Raw genomic sequence first — 18,658 nt, 5'->3', positions numbered from 1 at the left:
TTAGTAAGGAATTATTGGATTCTCTCCTTTGGAAGGAAGTTTTTTTATTTTTTCCTTCACTGGTTAAAAATTTGTACAGGTTCAGCCTTTAATGAATGAGACTAATGGAAGTATTGATCATTCCAAGTGATTTCATTTCTCAGAGTACCTCATTAGCAATCCCTTATCCTACCATTTCAATTAATTAAAAATTATGAATTATTTATTAATGCATGCCTGAGATACATGTTATATTCAAATTTAACTTCTAAACCAGTGTTTATCACCAAAAATTGGTACACATATGTTAGAATATGGAAACGTGGTAATTCCATCACTGAAGTAATACATGAGTACAATCACTATTTCTAATTGTCATGCCAAATTCATGGATAAAACTCCATCAAAAAATATTGATCACATGCTCTAGTTTGTCATATTTTTTTAATATTTCAAATAAGAGAGACCAGAGGGAAATTTGTGGCCAATAAAAATATCTACAATGAAGATTGATATTTGCAATGGATAGAACAAAAATTCTATACAATTAATCTTCTGAAAGTTCAATTTACTGTCAACATTTTTATTTCAGGGGCTGCAATATCATTTCTTTTGGTTTGGCTGCTCATTCTCCTTATCCAGCAGATCTCAATATATTTATGTTAAGGTAATAACTCTGAAAATAACTGTCATAGTGACATTGTAACATAATTTCCTGTAATCGCATCTGCAGTCAAATCCATTATCCCCATATAGTGACTGTCCTGTAAAATTTCTTCACTTCTCCTATGCCTTCACAAGACAGTCAATTATGAGCTGTTTCTTTACCTCATGCATCATAAATCAATGAAATTCTCCTAATGCAATAAGGAAATTTCTCTCTTGCTTTTAATTTGTCTTCTATTGTTGTTCATACTTGCTTTTTTCATTTTTTCTCTTGATAAATCAAATGTTTCAAGAAATTTTAAGTTTCAGATGCTCCATTTTTTAACCATTCAACCAGTAGCAAATATTATTACATGAACTCCTTCATTTAGAAATACCTTCTGTAGGGGGTCTCTCTCAATAAAATTTTCAGAAGAAAATTTAGGATTTTTTCACTCCTATGAAAATTATTGTAATATCATTTTACTAACAAATATCTGATTTTATTTAAATCTTTCATGCTTACTTAGTTTCATTATTGCCTGTCATAATTAATGATTGCTTCATGTTTAATATCTTCATTTCTTTATAGTCACGAAATTTTTCTTCATCTACTGTGAGTGTTATTGTATGATTTCTTTAACACATCTGCAAGAAAGTTATTTTGTGGACTCTGGTGACTTATGCTTTTTCTAATGTGAGAATTAAGAATTGTGTATGCAAAATATACAATTATGTCAACACCAACAAACATTTTCCGGCTGTCAAAGTATATTTCACGGGATTTCCTTTCAAGTTCAACTTCATACAATTATAATTTATAGTATTTTATATGCTTCATAATTTTATACAGTATAGAGTTTTGATTTTTTCAAGACAATGTATTCAATCACCTACTTGTAGCAAAAGCTCAATTCCTTTTTTTTAAAACAATGAGTTTATTCATATGATAGTAATGAGTTTCAGTAAATTTGCAAATTATTGATAGAATTGATCTTTGACGCAATTTAAATGCAAGTATGAGAACACTCATGCATTAACTATATGAAATGAGAAAGCTTAAGTATTTTCTTTTGAATATACTTAATTAAATCTCAAATCCGACTTTATGATCTTTATTCAAAAATCTAAATACTGTTGATGAATATATTTTTTAATCAAGGGAAGATTTCATTAAAAAGAGTAATCATGTTATATTTATAATTATTTTCATTTGTTTTGCAATTTATTAAAAAAGCACATAAAGAGTATTTTAGCTTACAAATTAATATTTTAACATGTTTTAAATATCTAGTTTATTGAATGCATCAGTTGCTCAATTTCTGTTTTAATGGCCTTCCTGACAGATATTATAACAGATTTTTACTGCTTCATAACTTGTTTTGATAGCCATAATATAGTATCCTTATCCCTTTTTTGTTTTTTTTTATTTTATATATCCTTGCATCAATGTGATAAAAAAGTTTTTTGGTTTAATGCTTGGCATATTTCACCCAAGACATGTCAATTAATTGAAAATAACATAAAACATTCAGCAGGTTGAAGTGATCTCACGTAATCTCACCTTACAAGGAAGTAGTTTTGCACTGGTTGGAATAAGACAAGGATTTCAAGGCTTGGCATTTTATTAGATTTTTCTGGCCCTTAGTCTATACAAAGATATTTTGTTTTTATTGATCTAATTTAACTTGTTAATCTCATTGCGATTTGTATGATGATCAAATGTTTGTTTTATTATTGAAAGATAATTTGATCCGTTATTATTAGTTGGTTGATTACTAGTGAAATCAAATATTAAATTTGTGAATACTTTAGTAAAAGAACAAATACATGCATAGTACTATACTTTTTAATAGGGATATCATTCTCTTTTTGATTGTGAGGCTGTTTTCTATCCATGGTGGTTTGAGTGTATGAGAAAACTATTATGGTCGTCTGTTTGCAATGAAAATATTTTGCTTTCATAGATATCCTAAATAGTGGCTCTCCAAGACATGACTGGCATGTGTTACAGCTGTTTCAAGGTGCTTTGTAGAGTAAAGGGCTTTTAAGAATTAATTTTGAAATGGAACACGGTCATGACAGCAAAGTGAAATTTCAAAGAAACTTAAATTCTTTTATTCCCAGTAATTGTCATGCTAGTTGGTAATAAATAATATGGAGGATTTTTTCATGAATTTATGTCATATCCCTTTGTGGGTTTTCTATTGTGTCATGATGTCAGCTGTCAAAATTCCCATCACTTAAGTCTTCCATCATGCTCAGGACATTGATGAGGATTAATATATAATACGGAGGATTTTTCAATGAACTTAGATGTCATGTCTCTTTTCCCTTAAATTAAATTTCTCATCATTCATTTCCCTCTATCATCTTCTGCCCTTCTACATATGAGTGGAACTCACTTGTAAAGAACATTCATTTCACAGGCAGTGTTTCTGTGTTTAAAGAATGCAATTGCCTCTGTTTTTACAACTTTTGTCTACCCAAATATCTTGACTTGTATGATCTCTATGTTGTTTTAGTCTTCATATAGGGATTTTAGATTTGTGTGGAAATAATTCGAAATGCCATCTATTATGATCCCCAGTCCAGTCTTCTCACAATGTACTTTAAGGAAACTTTAATGATTATACATGTTTTACAGAATCATGCTTACAAGAATCCAGTGTATATTAGTGAAATAAGTATTTAGTGGCTCCTATGAGCCAAATATTTCCACCTGCTCTCCTAGAATTAATTTAATTTTATCAGCTCTAACTTTATTTAATTTAAAGGTATAAAAAAATAAATAATAGATAAAATAGGATGGTATTTCTCCATTTTATAATTTTAAATTTCTCATGACTGATTATGCTCAGGTGAGGCAGGCACTATTGCGTTTTCAAAAATGAGTGTGTAATTTTATATAGTCAAAGAGTTTGAGCATTTTATTACATACCTATTTGTGAATGTATAATATACCAAATATCATAGGGCATACAATGAACTATTTTTTCAAGCTGTGGCTCAATGCTCTTCCTAGATTTAATATATGATTTTGTGATTATGTTGGATTACCTATCTCCTGAGATGTATGGCATTTACTTCATATAAATTTCCAGCAATTATGGTTCCAGGATATATTTTATACTTAGGTAACTCACTAGTAAATGAAGAATGTATTTGAGTTCCTTTGGTGTTTATTTAAGAGCTTTATTTTCAATCATCGTGAAAATAACTTTTAAAAATATTTTAGGTAAAAGGTGTGAGATGATTATGTTCACAGTCACATCCATCTGTATTGAATTAAGGGCTAACCATTACTGAATGAATTCAGTAATGTATTCCTATTGATAAATTTAATTAGTACCAATGCAACTAGATAATTTATGTAAATACTACAAACAACATCATGAAATATATTAATTATAATTGAATAATAATCATAATGCTAAGATTAGATACAGAATATGGAAGATACCTTACCTTTCATCTCCCTAGTGGTTATTTTTAAGTTAGCTTGAGTTATGTAGCTATATTTCAAGGGCTTTCTATTATTTCCATTTCATAAAAACTGTTTACATTAACTCTGTCTTACTGCTTATGCACTCATAAAATTCATTTTTACCCAACCTTGATTCATTTTTTTATCAAAGTGAATACCGTTAAAGTGCTGTATTGTTTGTTTACATATATTATTGAAAGCCTTCATGGGCAGTTAAAAGATTCAACAGTACATAATTTTATCATCAGTTAATCATTACTCCAAAGCAAACAATCTATTCATTTGTAAATGAGATATTCCTTTTTTTACATTAATTGTTATTAAACCATTCAATATTTCTGTCATGTGTGGTTCCTGGGGATCATGAATGTTAGTGCTTGCTGAATGTAAACACCATATTTTTGCTAGAGTATGCCTAGCTATTTTGTTCCCAGATTAAACTTTTTGGCTACCATTAAAATTCAGAATACATGGTTAGTGGCAAATGTCCTTCCTTTGTCATTTAATGATAGATGGGGATAGACTTTAGGTGTTAATTATATGACTATTCAAAATAGTCCAATGACTCCTTGCATGACTCATTCTTAATGTCCATATTAAAGGCACACGGATGTAGACTCTGTATTAATGAGATGGTAATAAGAAGAAATGCATTCATACACAGTTAAGTCTTGAAGAAGACTAAACCATTATGAAAATGTTGTCTCATGCATCATACACTTAATTCCTCTATGTATCTGAATTGTTGCAATGAATGTTAACTAATTTTTCAGTGTTCTACATTGAACTATACATAAAAAACATATTGTATTAGATTATATTATGGTAGTCTGTAATTGAAGGTAGGTTTTGATTGAACACAAACTTATCACCACTGTCATTCTAATCTTACCAAATAAGGCACAACCCGACTCTCTACACTAAAATACATTCTTCTTCATTTCTGCATACCTTCTGCCTCTCTTCCTTCTACATGCCTATAACTTCACTCCATCAATCTAATTTGTCCAATGTTCTCATCTCCATCACAGTCTTCAATATTCCATCACCATTCCCATTGCTATGCATCCACTTTTCCTGCCTTCTTTGAATTTCTCCTAACAGATCCCTCTCCTCCTCTTTCCCCATCCCTTGCACTTCCTCGTTTGTTTTCTTTTCCACCCATTGTGCTTTTTTCATACTTCTCCAAACCCATATATCAAAAGTCTCCAACAAATATGTGCCATCTTGTTACAATTACCACATTTCTATACCCTAAAAGCTAATCAAATTAATGTTTGCTATTTTTTCCCCTACTCAATGCACTTGTCCATCTTTTCTCTTCTTGTGAAAGCTTCTTTAGGTCAAGCAATTCATCTTATCATGTCCCTACTACGGTGACCATCTTGGCCCATTGGACAAATGCCTCCTCAGAATACATGAAACAAACCTATTGGTTTGATTTTTGTGAACCAAAACCTGTGACCATCCAGGTCATATTCTACGGTCCTCTCCACTGGTGATCTCATTACTGCCATGGCATTGTACACCTCTCACTTTCCTGAGCTCAAACATCATCCTGTGAATTAATTGCTTGCCCTCATTTCCATCATTCTATTGATTATTTTAAGTACCACCTTAGCTATATGCAGAATCAAACTTATCAAATTCTATGGTTTTTGGCTCAACTTTACTGAACTTCATAATGAAGTTGGAAAATAAAGTAAATTCCACTGACTTTATTAAAATGACTGGTTATATTGAACAGTTGACATCAGGTACACAATACAGGATCTATGCCAAAAACATACACATGGATGGGGATGGAGGGGGGGAGGAATGTTTTGGAATTGTACGTTATTTAAGGAGGGTGAAAAGGAGGCCTATTAGGAGTTGGGAGAAGGGATTGATGTCCACTACTCCCAGTTATCCCCCATGCCCTTACCCCTCCTGCTCCTACCCTATTCTCCTTCTTCCCTACTCAGCCCCCCATCCCCTCATATCCAGTCAGCTCAACCATTTGTGCCAGCTGCTTTACCCCATCTCCCATACTCTCTGTGAGGGTTTAATCAAAATAGTGATACACCTGAGCATATTAGGATAAAACCTTAACACGGCAATCAACCCAAAGGTCAGTTTGGTAGGTGATGGTAGAGTTCACCCAGTACTAAGCCCGACGGCGTGTGAAATTCACACATCAGGGTAAGGGGGTCAGTTCCTTTCCCTGTGGCGGTTATGGTTTCCTAGGAAGACCTTGTACCCGAGAAATCACATAGCTTTGGTGGAGCTGCAGGTGCCCCAATTGCCTTGCCAAGGAATCAAACCCAGGCCCCTGTGGTCAGCAATCCAATGCTTTACCCCCTTGACTACCCTGACCCACATATAAGGGTAGTAAAATGGATTTTGATGGAATTTATTGTTTCTTTACCTGGACTGGATGAGAAAAAAAATGGATAAAGAGTTAATAACTTGAAGAGAGAAAACACCCGTCCATTCATTCCTTGCCCTGATTTGGATTTAAAAATCCAATTCCTCTAAATTTCCAGCCTATTGCCATATATTGGATAGAGAAAATTATCATCATTATGATTTCCACACTTTGGTACGCACAGTTTAGGACTGTGATAAAATAACTATAATTGTATTTCTTCTTTTTTTCTGTTCTTAGTTCCACATAATTTATTTCATCACTTTGTGTGCATTAGAGATGCCTCTGAAGGTTTTGTAAGACAAATAAGGAAGAGCATAGGGGATTATGCACATGTACCACCTCTGAGATCAAGGATTTAGAAGGTCTTGGTGCCAATGGAACACTAGCCTATCTTGATGCTCTAGTTTGATTACACATTACCATGTGGTAGAATTTCAATGGTAAACAGTGCCCTATCAAGGGAAAAAGGAGAATTTTATATATTTACTATTGTAAAAGGTATATGTACAAGCAGTGTATATGTGTGTGTATATATATATATATATACACACGCACGTATATGTGTATATATACACATAAACTCATTCATATCGATATAGATATGGAGAAAAGATAGGAAAACATAAAACACCCATACAGGAGAGGAGGAGAAGGGGGAATCCAGCAGATCACAAGGGCAAAATATTTCCTTGGCCTAGACTTGAGCCACAAATCTTTCAATTACTCACCATACAACCCACATCAGCCTGGCAAGAAGTGTAAAGATCCATGGTTCAAATCCTGGTCAATATATATATATATATATATATATATATATATATATATATATATATATATATATATATATATATATATATATATATATATATATATATATATATATATATTTTTTTTTTTAAGCTTCTGATTTGCTTGATTCTGTGTTCCCCACCTCTCCTATGTTTGTCTTTTATACATATATGTGCTCCTATCTCTTTTCCTTATAGATGTAAATATATCCATGTGAATGAATATTTTTTTGCCATTTGGTTGGTTTTTGTGTTTTAATGTTTGTGTGGAAATAATATATGTATGTATATATATATATATATATATATATATATATATATATATATATATATATATATATACATACACACACACACACACATATACATACGTATGTATGTGTGTGTGTCATTTAATGAGTGCTCTATTCTTGTTGCCTGTATTACCAATTAGGTTTAGGTTTTGATTGTTTATGTTGATGGCTCATTCATGTATGTTTTTATTCAAAATGTTCATGGGGTATTATATATAGAATATAGTTACTGCATGTGCAAGACAATGACAGCAAAGGTGAGGAGAATAAATTCTTTTTTCTGTGATAGTGAGCATAGCTGATTGAAAACACCTCTTTCTGTCTACTGTAGTACTCACTTGCTTTCACCCTTTCACCAAACCACTTTGTATCAGTGTTAGCTAGCTAGTGTCCAATTTGGACTCTTTGTGAAGCCTTTCTCCTATGTACTTCTGACACTTGCTGTTTGTGGCTTTATCAGGTACACAAAACATCAGTGGTACACGACCTCCTTTAGGGCAGCTAGTAGGTCCTAATGACAAATAAATAATTTGTTCTAGACCTCAATATTTAATACTATGTATTTCATTTGCATTGCATAGTTATTTTAACAGAAGATGCCAACTTTCTGTAAAGATTTTTGAATTATAAACAGTCCTGAAATGTACTTTTATCATTTTTCCATGGCATAAAGGGGACTTATTTTAACAAGATGTTTTATATAAAAAAAGAGCATGACTAGTTAGAACTAAAGTGATGCAAACATTCAGCTCAACTATTTTTTATGTAAAGTCATCTACATCAAGCAGTGCAGCTGTCAAGCATAATATTTTCAGAATTGACACAGCAAATATTTTCTCTTAAAAAGTTAAAGATTTTTAATATATTCTTGATATTTAAAATGGAGCTAATAACAGTATTCATAACACCATCTACGTCTCTGCTGTCCAACTTTAAGTAAACAGAGTGAAATTTGGAAATAATTTTACTTGTCACCTAAACTTAATATTAGCTAAGGCAGGTATATGTCAGGTATTTGATAATCAATACCAATTTCAAATTCATTACCTTGGAGCTTTATCAGTGTAAAATTCTATTACTAACTTACAGTGAAGTATTACAAATTACTGATTTCACAAAAATGTGCTATTTTGAGAATATATCTGTAAAATACAGGTTATCCAATTTGAGGTAATTAATAGTTTATTTTATGAAATTAATATTATTTATCAAATGAAATTATTTGTTTAGCCTATTCTTTTTGCCTAAAAAACAATTTTCCACTTGATAGGTATTTTTAACTGATAGATGTGAGCTGAAATTAGGAGAGCATTTTTTTCTTTTATTAAGCATTCAGTTGTTATAATTTGTATATATTATCAATCCTAAATGATTACTATTATCTGTTACTCTTAGTAATTGAGAGAATAAGAAAAGGGGCAAAATTAGAAATAATAAGCCATGTAGCAAAAAGCTTGAACTAAAAATGCTGAAAATAGAAAATGACACATTAAAAAGACAGGGCCTGAAAAATGTAGCATTGATTTTTTATATCCTGGAAAGTTATAGATTCCTCAAAATATGTTTTGGTGGAAATCCTGATCTTAATAAACTAGCATTATTTTTTTAATTTTTTCTATTATCTTTTGAAATAAATTTGTGCACATTAGGTACCAATATACTTATATACTCTTGTATGGAAGGATGCTAGAGCATGAAATGATTTGTAATCACTGTCATTCACTTCCAAGCCAGTACAGATAAAATCATTTGACTGGAATTCCACTCTCTCATTCTAGAGTAATATGGCATGCTAGGCTATCAACACAAAGAAAACTTCACTAGCTATAGATTTGATCATTATCTTGCAGTTTGAATGGACAAACCTACTCCAACTTTGGAAAAATGATATGTATTTATGAGAGCAGTGAATAAATATTGCTCTACATAAGCATAGTAAGCTTAAAAACAGGTTCAAGCATAGCAATACTGGGTAGGATTAAAATTATATAAGTTTTAAATAGTGTAAGGTACATTGTGAAATTGATGATGTAAATAATTTTCTAATTAACTTTCAGAACTGAAAAGTTAGCTTAACTGAAAAAATTGTAATTTATCAGCAACTAAATTAGCATAAGATTAGCATAAATAATTTTATTTTCTGTGCACAATAAGTGTGTTTGTACATATTTGGAATCATAATAGCTTATGGTGGTGTTTTTCAAATTTATCTTGACAGTTTGGATTCATAACTATAAATTCACATGATAAGATTATAAATGATTTGAGGTTTGGGTGAATTGGGATTTCATCCTTATCTTGAACTAATTTTAATTGTAGTGTGCTCTTCCCTTAGTTTCAAATAAAGATTATCTCATCTCATTTCAAATACTACTCTTTGGGAGAGTTAAATATGATACATACCCAAATGAATTAGCCAAAAGTGACTACTGCGAGTATAGGTTCATGTGATAATTGTTAGGGGAGTTGAATGTCAATTGAGCTTACAACTGCAGTCTGGATGATATTGTAGTTGCATTGGCATTGTTTAAGTGTTGCAGTGTGCTTTCTATGTTGACTTGGTACTTGCCGCTAGGGTTGTGTAATATATTTCAACCTCACATCTATCAGCATTTCTTTATCTTATCAACAAAAATTTAAATAGCCATTTGCCTCTGTTGTAGAAAAGATGATATTGAAAGAGCCGATGCACAATTTTTTTCAAATTAGAGCCAATATTATTTTATAATATGTACTATGAAAAAATGGCCTCTTAGCTTGAATGAAAGAGCAAGAAAGAGTTTAAAAATTAAGTTCAGGTATTTAATAAATTTTCGATTGCCATTTCTAAGTTTTCATAAAATAAATACCTACATTTTCATTCAAGGGTTCCAAATAATTTTTCTTGAATTACAGTTAAAAATTGTAAGGGTGAGATTCAGTCTTTAAAATGATTGAGTTGTGTGTGTTGAATTGGCAAAGATTTGCTCTTCAGGAATAGTATGCCCAGAATTGGCATTAGCAGGCCCATATTGATTATATCGCTGAAAAATAGGCCTTTTCTAATGCTATCAACTACTATCTGGTCATTTTTCATCTGCCTGGCCCAAGGGAGAGGGTGGCTGGTTCCCAAGGTTGAATGCCAGAAAAGAATAAATGGGAGAAAATGCCAAAGCATTAAAGAAAAAAGTAAATGCTCCAAGATCATTTGGAGCATTTTATTTCACAATGTCATTCTTTGCTGGGAATGTAGAGAAGAGAGACCTAGCTGGTATTTACAAAATATTTTCAACATAATGTTTGCATATTGGTTTGTTGGTTCACATATTGGTGCCAGCTACAAAGTATATTTCTTCACAATTGTGAGGTATGAAAAATTACCCATTTTGCTTAGGCCCAACCACTGTCATTGGCAGTCATAATACCAAGTACAGGGTGCATTGTGGTGTCTGTATGGAATTTCCTAAACCAAAGTCAAATTCCTATTAGGTTAATTGGGCCATTTTCAATATTCACAGCATTGCTATGGAACTTTAGAGGTTAGACCAATTGTAGCCATAAACTGCTGAATCAGATCTTAAGTGTTTAAAAAAATGACCTAGACTGTTGATGCAATCTAATATGATCACTAATTCTTTAAAATATTAATACAAAACATGGAGCAATAGTACCAAAGGCCATTAAACATGCAAATTTCAACATAATAACCTCTCCCTCCCTTTATCCACTGTTGAAATGGGCATGATATCTCCCAGTGCACATCCATATGATTTAAAAAGCCTGTCATTTGATGTATTATGCATACATTTTACATGCACTCAGTGTGATACATCATCATCAACTTAAAGTAATGTTTGAGCTCAATCAACTCAAAAGCTGGTATTGAAAATTTAGTTGCATTCAGACTCATGTGATCAAATGACCAATTTCAAAACTGACTATCAGCAAGAGCTTGTTCAATACATATTTAATGATTTTATGAGCCTTTAGTGGCTGGAACACAGTCTTACTCCAGGCCAGTTTGGGTATTCCTGGCTTTAGAACTAGGGGCACTGAAAGTTGGGTGATGAATCTAGCGTTTTGGTTCCAAAATATTGTTTAGTTGACAAAGTTATGTACCAGAAATTGATAGGCAATGAGAAATATTTTTTACTAACATTTTCTGCTTTGAATTGAGTGAATGTAAAGAAAAAATGTGCTTTCAATGGATGATTTGTACTGTCAGTTCCCTCATGATGTTTGGGGTATGCTTGAAAATTATGCACCAATCAGTTAAATTCAGCTATTTACAAGTGAAAGATTGAAACCTGAGGGAGAGTTGAATGGCAGGGTTTAGTTTTGCAAGATTATCATGCAACTTAAAAACGTGCAATTTGAAGGCTGCACAATTTACCTTAGAATTAAATGCCTTCTACTATTCTACTAAATTTCAAAGGGAGGAATACTTAATTCTTTAAAGGAATATCATAACAAGCCCAAGAACACTTTCATCATTTGAATTTCACCTTTAAGGTTAGAATTTTTTTTAATTAGGCATTTTGTTTCTATTCCACATTATTAGGATGTAAAGAAAATGTATTAGTGGAAACATGGTGTATGTTGGCCAGCAGTACATTAATGTAATATTTAAACATATAGCATTTCTTTAGCCACTATTTCATCTGAATGAATGTTCATTTCAACCTAAGGATAAAATTTAGCATACAAAGTTTAATATGCTTGCATTACTTTTTTTAAAGTACTTGTAAGTAATATACTATTGTATGCATTATAATACTTATAGGAAAGTAAAATGTCAGTAAAAAAGGAAATGAACAAATGCAAGTACAAACAAAAACATTACTTTCCATAATTGTGCTTTAATATTTTTAAAATATTTTCTTTGTTTGTTCATATTTTTTTTGTTTGAATGGTTTCCTACCCAATAAATAAATACGTACTTTTTTGTTTTCTTGTGCGCCATTCAACTGGGAAAATCTGAGTAAAATAGGATTAAGCTATTTACTAGTTTTCAGTGAATTATTATGTGACTCCAAAAAAAATTTTTGCTGAAATTTGTCCGCATCATTACCAGCTATAAATATATTTTCTCTGATATGCTCATTGCATTTAAAAAATTGAATTTGCGTTCCTTGTTACTGTTTTCAGTTGCAAAAATCCAAAAAATAGGAAGATGATTTTTAGGCTCCAATTAATTTTAGTCTCCTTATCAAGATGTATGAGAGCATATATCCAAAAGATAAAAGCATCACTATTCGGTAGTGAATGGGAGAATGCTTATGGGGAAAAGAGGTGACCAGTGTTATTAAGAGCACAATTCTATAAGAATATTCATAGCAGTGAAAGGGTTAGGGAAAATAGGTATCCACTTAATTCTAATGCCTTAGTCTATTTACCTGTTCCCTAAAGACTTATGAAAAGCTGAATCCAAATTATTTTTACTCACTCAGATGTTTCATAAATAGTAGTAGAAAAATGATTTTGGAATAGTAATGTTATGGTTTTACTGTGAGATTTGATCCAGGTTTAAATAAATGTACATATATTTTAAGCATTAGATCACTTTGTAATTAGTTAAAATTTCTTGTTAGTTTATTTCTAGGTGAAATTGATTCAGTCAGGCCTCTTATAAATACTGAAGCAATGAGTTGATAATAATAATGATCAAACAGGCAATATCATTGAAAAGGATCAATAATTGGTTTTTGGTCATAAAATGTGAACATTATTGAATCAATCTCCTTTCCTGAAGGATTTGTTGAAAATATGCCTCACTTAAATGTAGTTCACTTAAGTAAATGTTATATGTGTTGGTTCAACATTTAGTTCATAGGCATGATAAAGAAAATGTGTGTGTCTGGTGTCTATATTTGTAAGTTACCTATGGATTGTCAGTGTTACCTAGTACCTTTTGAAACAGCAGCAAAAAAACATGTTGCTCTCACATTCTGTGTTTGTGATTCCACGTGTACTTGCATAGCATTGTGTTACTTGTTGGGCAGAGATGCATTTAAGCTGTTGACGGGTGAGTGATCTCATTTTTTTCTCTCTTGGATTTCTTTTGTACTTTGGTTTCCAGTAGGTATGCTAGAAATGGTATTTGCTTCCATCCTTGGATTTTACTTTTGCCTCTACAAGTTTCTCTGACACCATTTTTGTGCACCGTTAATGATATTTTGTAATAAGACATGCTTATCTTCTGGAATAAATAATGGCTGATGAGTTATTTTGTTTTTTATTATTGTTGCCAAGCTTCTGAGAAACAGTTGTGTATTCATCATACTTCATACATACCTGTTCATGCATTAATTATGAACTAATTAAAGCTAGTAGGTGGTAAAAGTCTACCTTATTTCCTTTTTCAAATCTGTTATTGATGGATATTATACGCAAATAAAAGATTTTTTTATGATGAAAGCGGAAAATAATTGCTTTCTGTTCAATATATGAATTCTGAAATAAACTAGGACTTTGATTATGACATTTAATCCATCTACTTACTTTCAAACTTTTATTTCTGGTTTACTGTAAATTGTTTATGAATGGTTCGAATGTAATGCATTTGCTTATTTCAGGGTGACAAGAAACGAGAGACATCTGGTCCAAATGAAATCGTCACCTGTACTAACTGTGGTCCCAACCCATGCACTCATACTGCTAATAATGGTTGTGCTACTGAGGTATGTTCCTCTAACAATTTTTGTGTACGTATTTAGAATTTAAAACCCATGATTGTTGGTGATTAAGTAGCATGCATTATATTTGCATTTTGGAAGTTATTAGTTTTATTACTCCATTTAGTGAAATAATAAAGCATTTTACTTTCAATACTTCTTTTTAAAAGAATGGAGGACATTATAAATTTCATTTTGCAACTGCTTTGCTTTGTATCTGTGTCCCGTAGCTTTCCTTATTGACTCATTATGGGTCAATACGTTATTGTATTATACAGGCCTGTGTGTAATATCTTTTGGGATTGTCTGTGCCAGCCATTTGGTTCTTCAAAAGCTAAATGCAGTACCGAGCTTTTACTTAGGTGCAATGGCATAGTATTTGTGTTGCGTACACTTTTGACACAATCTTCCATTTTTGGATGAAGACTTGTTATTTGTTTTTGACATAATTCCAGGCACTCTCCAAATTATATTGTTGCTAAAATAACAAAAAAGTTCAATAGCAATTTTTTTGGTTGAATAAACAGCCTGGTCAGATTTGTTGTTGCATTTGACCTTTTGGCTTGTGTTGGGGACTCCGCTATGTGGCCTGCATGGGGACTTTTTTTGTAGCCTCCAACCTCAGCTCTCTTTCCCCCATTCTTAAAGCCTAACTGGCTCTAACATCTGGCAATAACTGAATACCATCAATTCATTCTTATCCATAAATACTCAGTTGCTCGGACAGCAAAGTTGGCTTGAATCAGGCTTAGAATCAGCATAATACAAGCAAGCACATAGGATTTTAAAAAGTTTTGATCGAGCTACCTAGTCTCTTAAAGACAAAATTGCAGCAAGTTTGATTCAAGCTTGACATGACCAGGTGCATATTTTGAATTTCCCCTCCTCAGGTTTTCAGTATTAAACACTCATTATTTTAAAAATGAGTTCTGTCATTTGACTTAAAAAAAAAATTTAAATCTACAGATTTGCTGTGAGATAAAGTTTTCCAAGACTTGAGTAGTGTATAGATTCACATGCTTAAACAGGTTTACAGGAGGGAATTCCATATCACTCGTAGGAAGTTATAGGAGCTCCAAAGTATGGTCACCAACTTAGGTATTGCTCTTTATTTCTGATTTTATATTAAATGAATTTCTACTTATTTTTGTTAACTTCTTGTAATGAAATTATGTGAATAATTATTGTGAATGTATTATATCTGTGTGGTACTGGTGTATTACTGCCATTGAATAATGATGGCATTAGAGTATAGGAATGATTTGCTTCACTCAAACAAAGGTGATCTGTTAGTGATGAAAAATTAGGAACAAATGTTAGAAAATTCAGTACACTTAATTAAAATGAGAATGTATTAAATAGATAATGGAATTGAAATGATTATTTTTATCATCAGAGAAGTGAAATGTTGATTCAAAGCAGAGAATTATAATTGTACACAGGATATATGTATTAACAGTAATTATTGACAAATGAGAAGTTCGCATAAAATCCACAACATTGCTCAAGTTACAATCAAAATCAAATGGCAATACATCACTTTGTGATCAACTTTGGAGTCACCTAATTTTTTTTCCTTATTTAAATTCATATCAGGATTGCCACTGGCCTAGGAAATCTTGAAAACAGTGGAAAAGCCAGGGAGTTAATTTTGAACCGGAAAAGTCAAGGAAAATTTTGGAAAGTTTTAGATTTCAGAAAAAATTGATATGGCATATGGGAAGGTGCATATTTTACATTTGACTTTATTGACCAGGGTATAATTTATTTGCTCAATCAACTGATGATTTTGTGATGGAAAGTATTTTTAAAAAGTAAATTTTAAAGTCTTCACTATGTATGGCAAGAGACAAGCTATGCCTTGCCCCCTCATGGTGTCTCCAAACACACCCTGGCCTTTGCCATTAGGCTTAAAGACAGCAGAGATACATCCTGGCAGTCAGGAGCCACTGTTATAGGATAGCTAAGAAGCAGGCTACAGCAGAGCAACAAGCAACTTACAAGTTTCAGCCCATGGCAGGTTCTTGCTCTGACAGAAAATTAGGGGTACCAAATTTTCCATTAAGAAATTGATTATCAATAATGAAATGTAATTACAAGACCCATAATCAGTGGCACTACTTAAATGAGTATATACAATCAATTCATAGATCTTAGTCTGCTGATTAACATCATCTATGGATACTATTTAGGTTTTATAATCTCAGGCATGGTGTATATTGAAAAATCTTCCCTTTATTAATGAATTCTAAAGAAGTGTTACATGTTTGCCAATTTTTAATGAAGGCAAACCTACATTAACATCAATCCTATCATTATAGATTTAGCTTTATGTACTAATAATACCACGGAAGAAGAATATATTCGTTTAATTGCAATACATACTTTATTTCTTATGGTTGAATTTTTCATGACATACAAAGCATTCTTGGATTTCTGGCAAATATTCACCAATTAAGAAGTCCTTCCGTCATCAACAAAATATGATCAATTTCTCTCTGCCGGTAAGCTCAGGTGTATTCTGAACTAATGTATCATCAGGGCCTACTTCAAAGTCCAAATCATATTTTTTGAGCATTACATGCATGGTCTGGTAGTGATTAAAAAAAATCAGTATCAATGAACATTATTTCCTCATACATAACTACTGTTCCTATCATATAAGGAATAGTTGAAAGCTATAATTTACTGGCAAAATTGGAGTGTCAATGGTTAAAATACTGAATTAACTCTTGGCCAAATAAATATATTGAGCATTTTTTGCACCAGAATTGATAAAAAAAAGCCTCTTTATATATTTATGATCACTTCCTGAATGTAAAGTGTCTGAAAAGGTTATTGCTCAACCAGCATCAGGATAGGTGTCAAACAAATTGGCTTGCAATCCTTAGGCCATGGGCTACAGTGGGCATTCCAACCAGCTTTCAAAACCAATTAACCAGCCCTCAAAAATCAAATGTGGCTAATCATGGGTGAAAGCGGCACTTATGTTGTGTTAGAAATATCTGCTACTTACTTTCACACTACACACCATATTTGGCAGGGTTATTTTTAAATTTAGAATCTACATACCGAAAGGCAAACCTTCCCTCCATATGAAATTTGCTGGCTGGCCATAAGCTGGCTCACTCGTGAGCATTGCTGAGAATATAATGCAGTAAATTTCATTTTTTCAAAATAGCTGTATCGTATTAATTCTGTATAATGACTAAAGTAATACCTTAATGGGCTTTTCTCCCCCTGGTGTTCTCATTCACTCCCCTATGCTGAAATTACTGATTTTCCCAATATCTGAAAATGAGCGAGGTGGCAGTTAAAATCTATGTAGAATGTATAATGACTAGTGCTTGGATTTTTAGGTTAAAAAAAAAGGGGTTTTTTCTTCCAAAAAATAATGAAGTGTTAGCACCTAAAATTATGAAAGTACGATGTTATTGGCTGGAAAGTAGTTTTTAATAGTTCTTAAAAAATCTCTCTTGAACTATTGTGTGTTATTATTTCCATAATTTTACATTAAATCTAATCTTATATCATTCACTTACTTGATGTTAAATGAGATACACCAATGAAATAATGCTGTACAATTGATTTACAGGTTAATTGATGTACAGCATGAATGAAAATGTATCACAATTCCATCAACTGTCTCAATTCATATGAATGAAAGCATATACATTCAAATAGAAAACTATATATTCATATGCACTCCCACCCTAGTTTACTCTGGGATGTTACTCCCATGCACTGTCTGTCAGTTTGCAACTGATGAAAATTTTAAGGAAAAGGTGGAAAGGCTTATCACTGCTGAGGTAGTCCCAACAAGGCATACATTTTGTATCATTGCTGCATGAATTTCACTGAAGAAGCTTTTGACTGTAGACAAGATGTAAATATTTTATCTCCCTGCCATGGCCAAAAAGTCATGTCCTTGAACACACATTCCTTAGCACAAAGCTTCACAGAGAGGGATGTTTCTTTCCTTTCATCCTCATAATCAAATGCATTTCTGGTAAGTCCCTCCTCCCAGATAACTTTTACCTGGAAATGTCGATATTTTAGGTCTAATACTCTTTTGCCTCCTGATTCTTTCCACTCACTTCATAGGATTATGTAAGCACTTAACTTCTTAGGACAGAGTGGTCTTAAATAATCAAAATTGGGTAAGAGGGGTGAAAATAAAGTATAAATGAAGTGTAAAGCATTCTCTGCCAACTCCCACTAGGATCATTTGACTAAATGACATTGCACAAGCAAGGCGTTTGAGAATAAGTTCCTAATGAGAATATAAGAATTTGGAAGCTGATACTTAGACTGAAATATATTGAATTCTCATACTACACATGAAAGATGATCTTTTCTTATATATCATAATTACTAAATACTGTGAAACCCAAAAACATTTC

At 32.2% G+C, this 18,658-nt stretch overlaps 1 protein-coding gene across 3 annotated transcripts in view; it reads left to right on the top strand.

Annotated features, from left to right (window-relative positions):
• pHCl-1 (pH-sensitive chloride channel 1) overlaps positions 1 to 18,658 on the top strand; it is a 130,920-nt gene that overhangs the window by 86,759 nt on the left and 25,503 nt on the right. For all 3 annotated transcript variants that reach the window (XM_071588716.1, XM_071588715.1, XM_071588714.1), the window contains one exon: positions 14,157 to 14,261. In XM_071588716.1, the coding sequence (XP_071444817.1) occupies positions 14,157 to 14,261 (105 nt within the window). The remainder of the gene's footprint in view (positions 1 to 14,156; positions 14,262 to 18,658) is intronic.

Source organism: Hetaerina americana, unplaced genomic scaffold (genome assembly GCF_022747635.1).
Source record: "Hetaerina americana unplaced genomic scaffold, ioHetAmer1.1.p SCAF_3, whole genome shotgun sequence".
NCBI lineage: Eukaryota > Metazoa > Arthropoda > Insecta > Odonata > Calopterygidae > Hetaerina > Hetaerina americana.
This window is presented reverse-complemented; position numbering and strand designations above follow the sequence as displayed.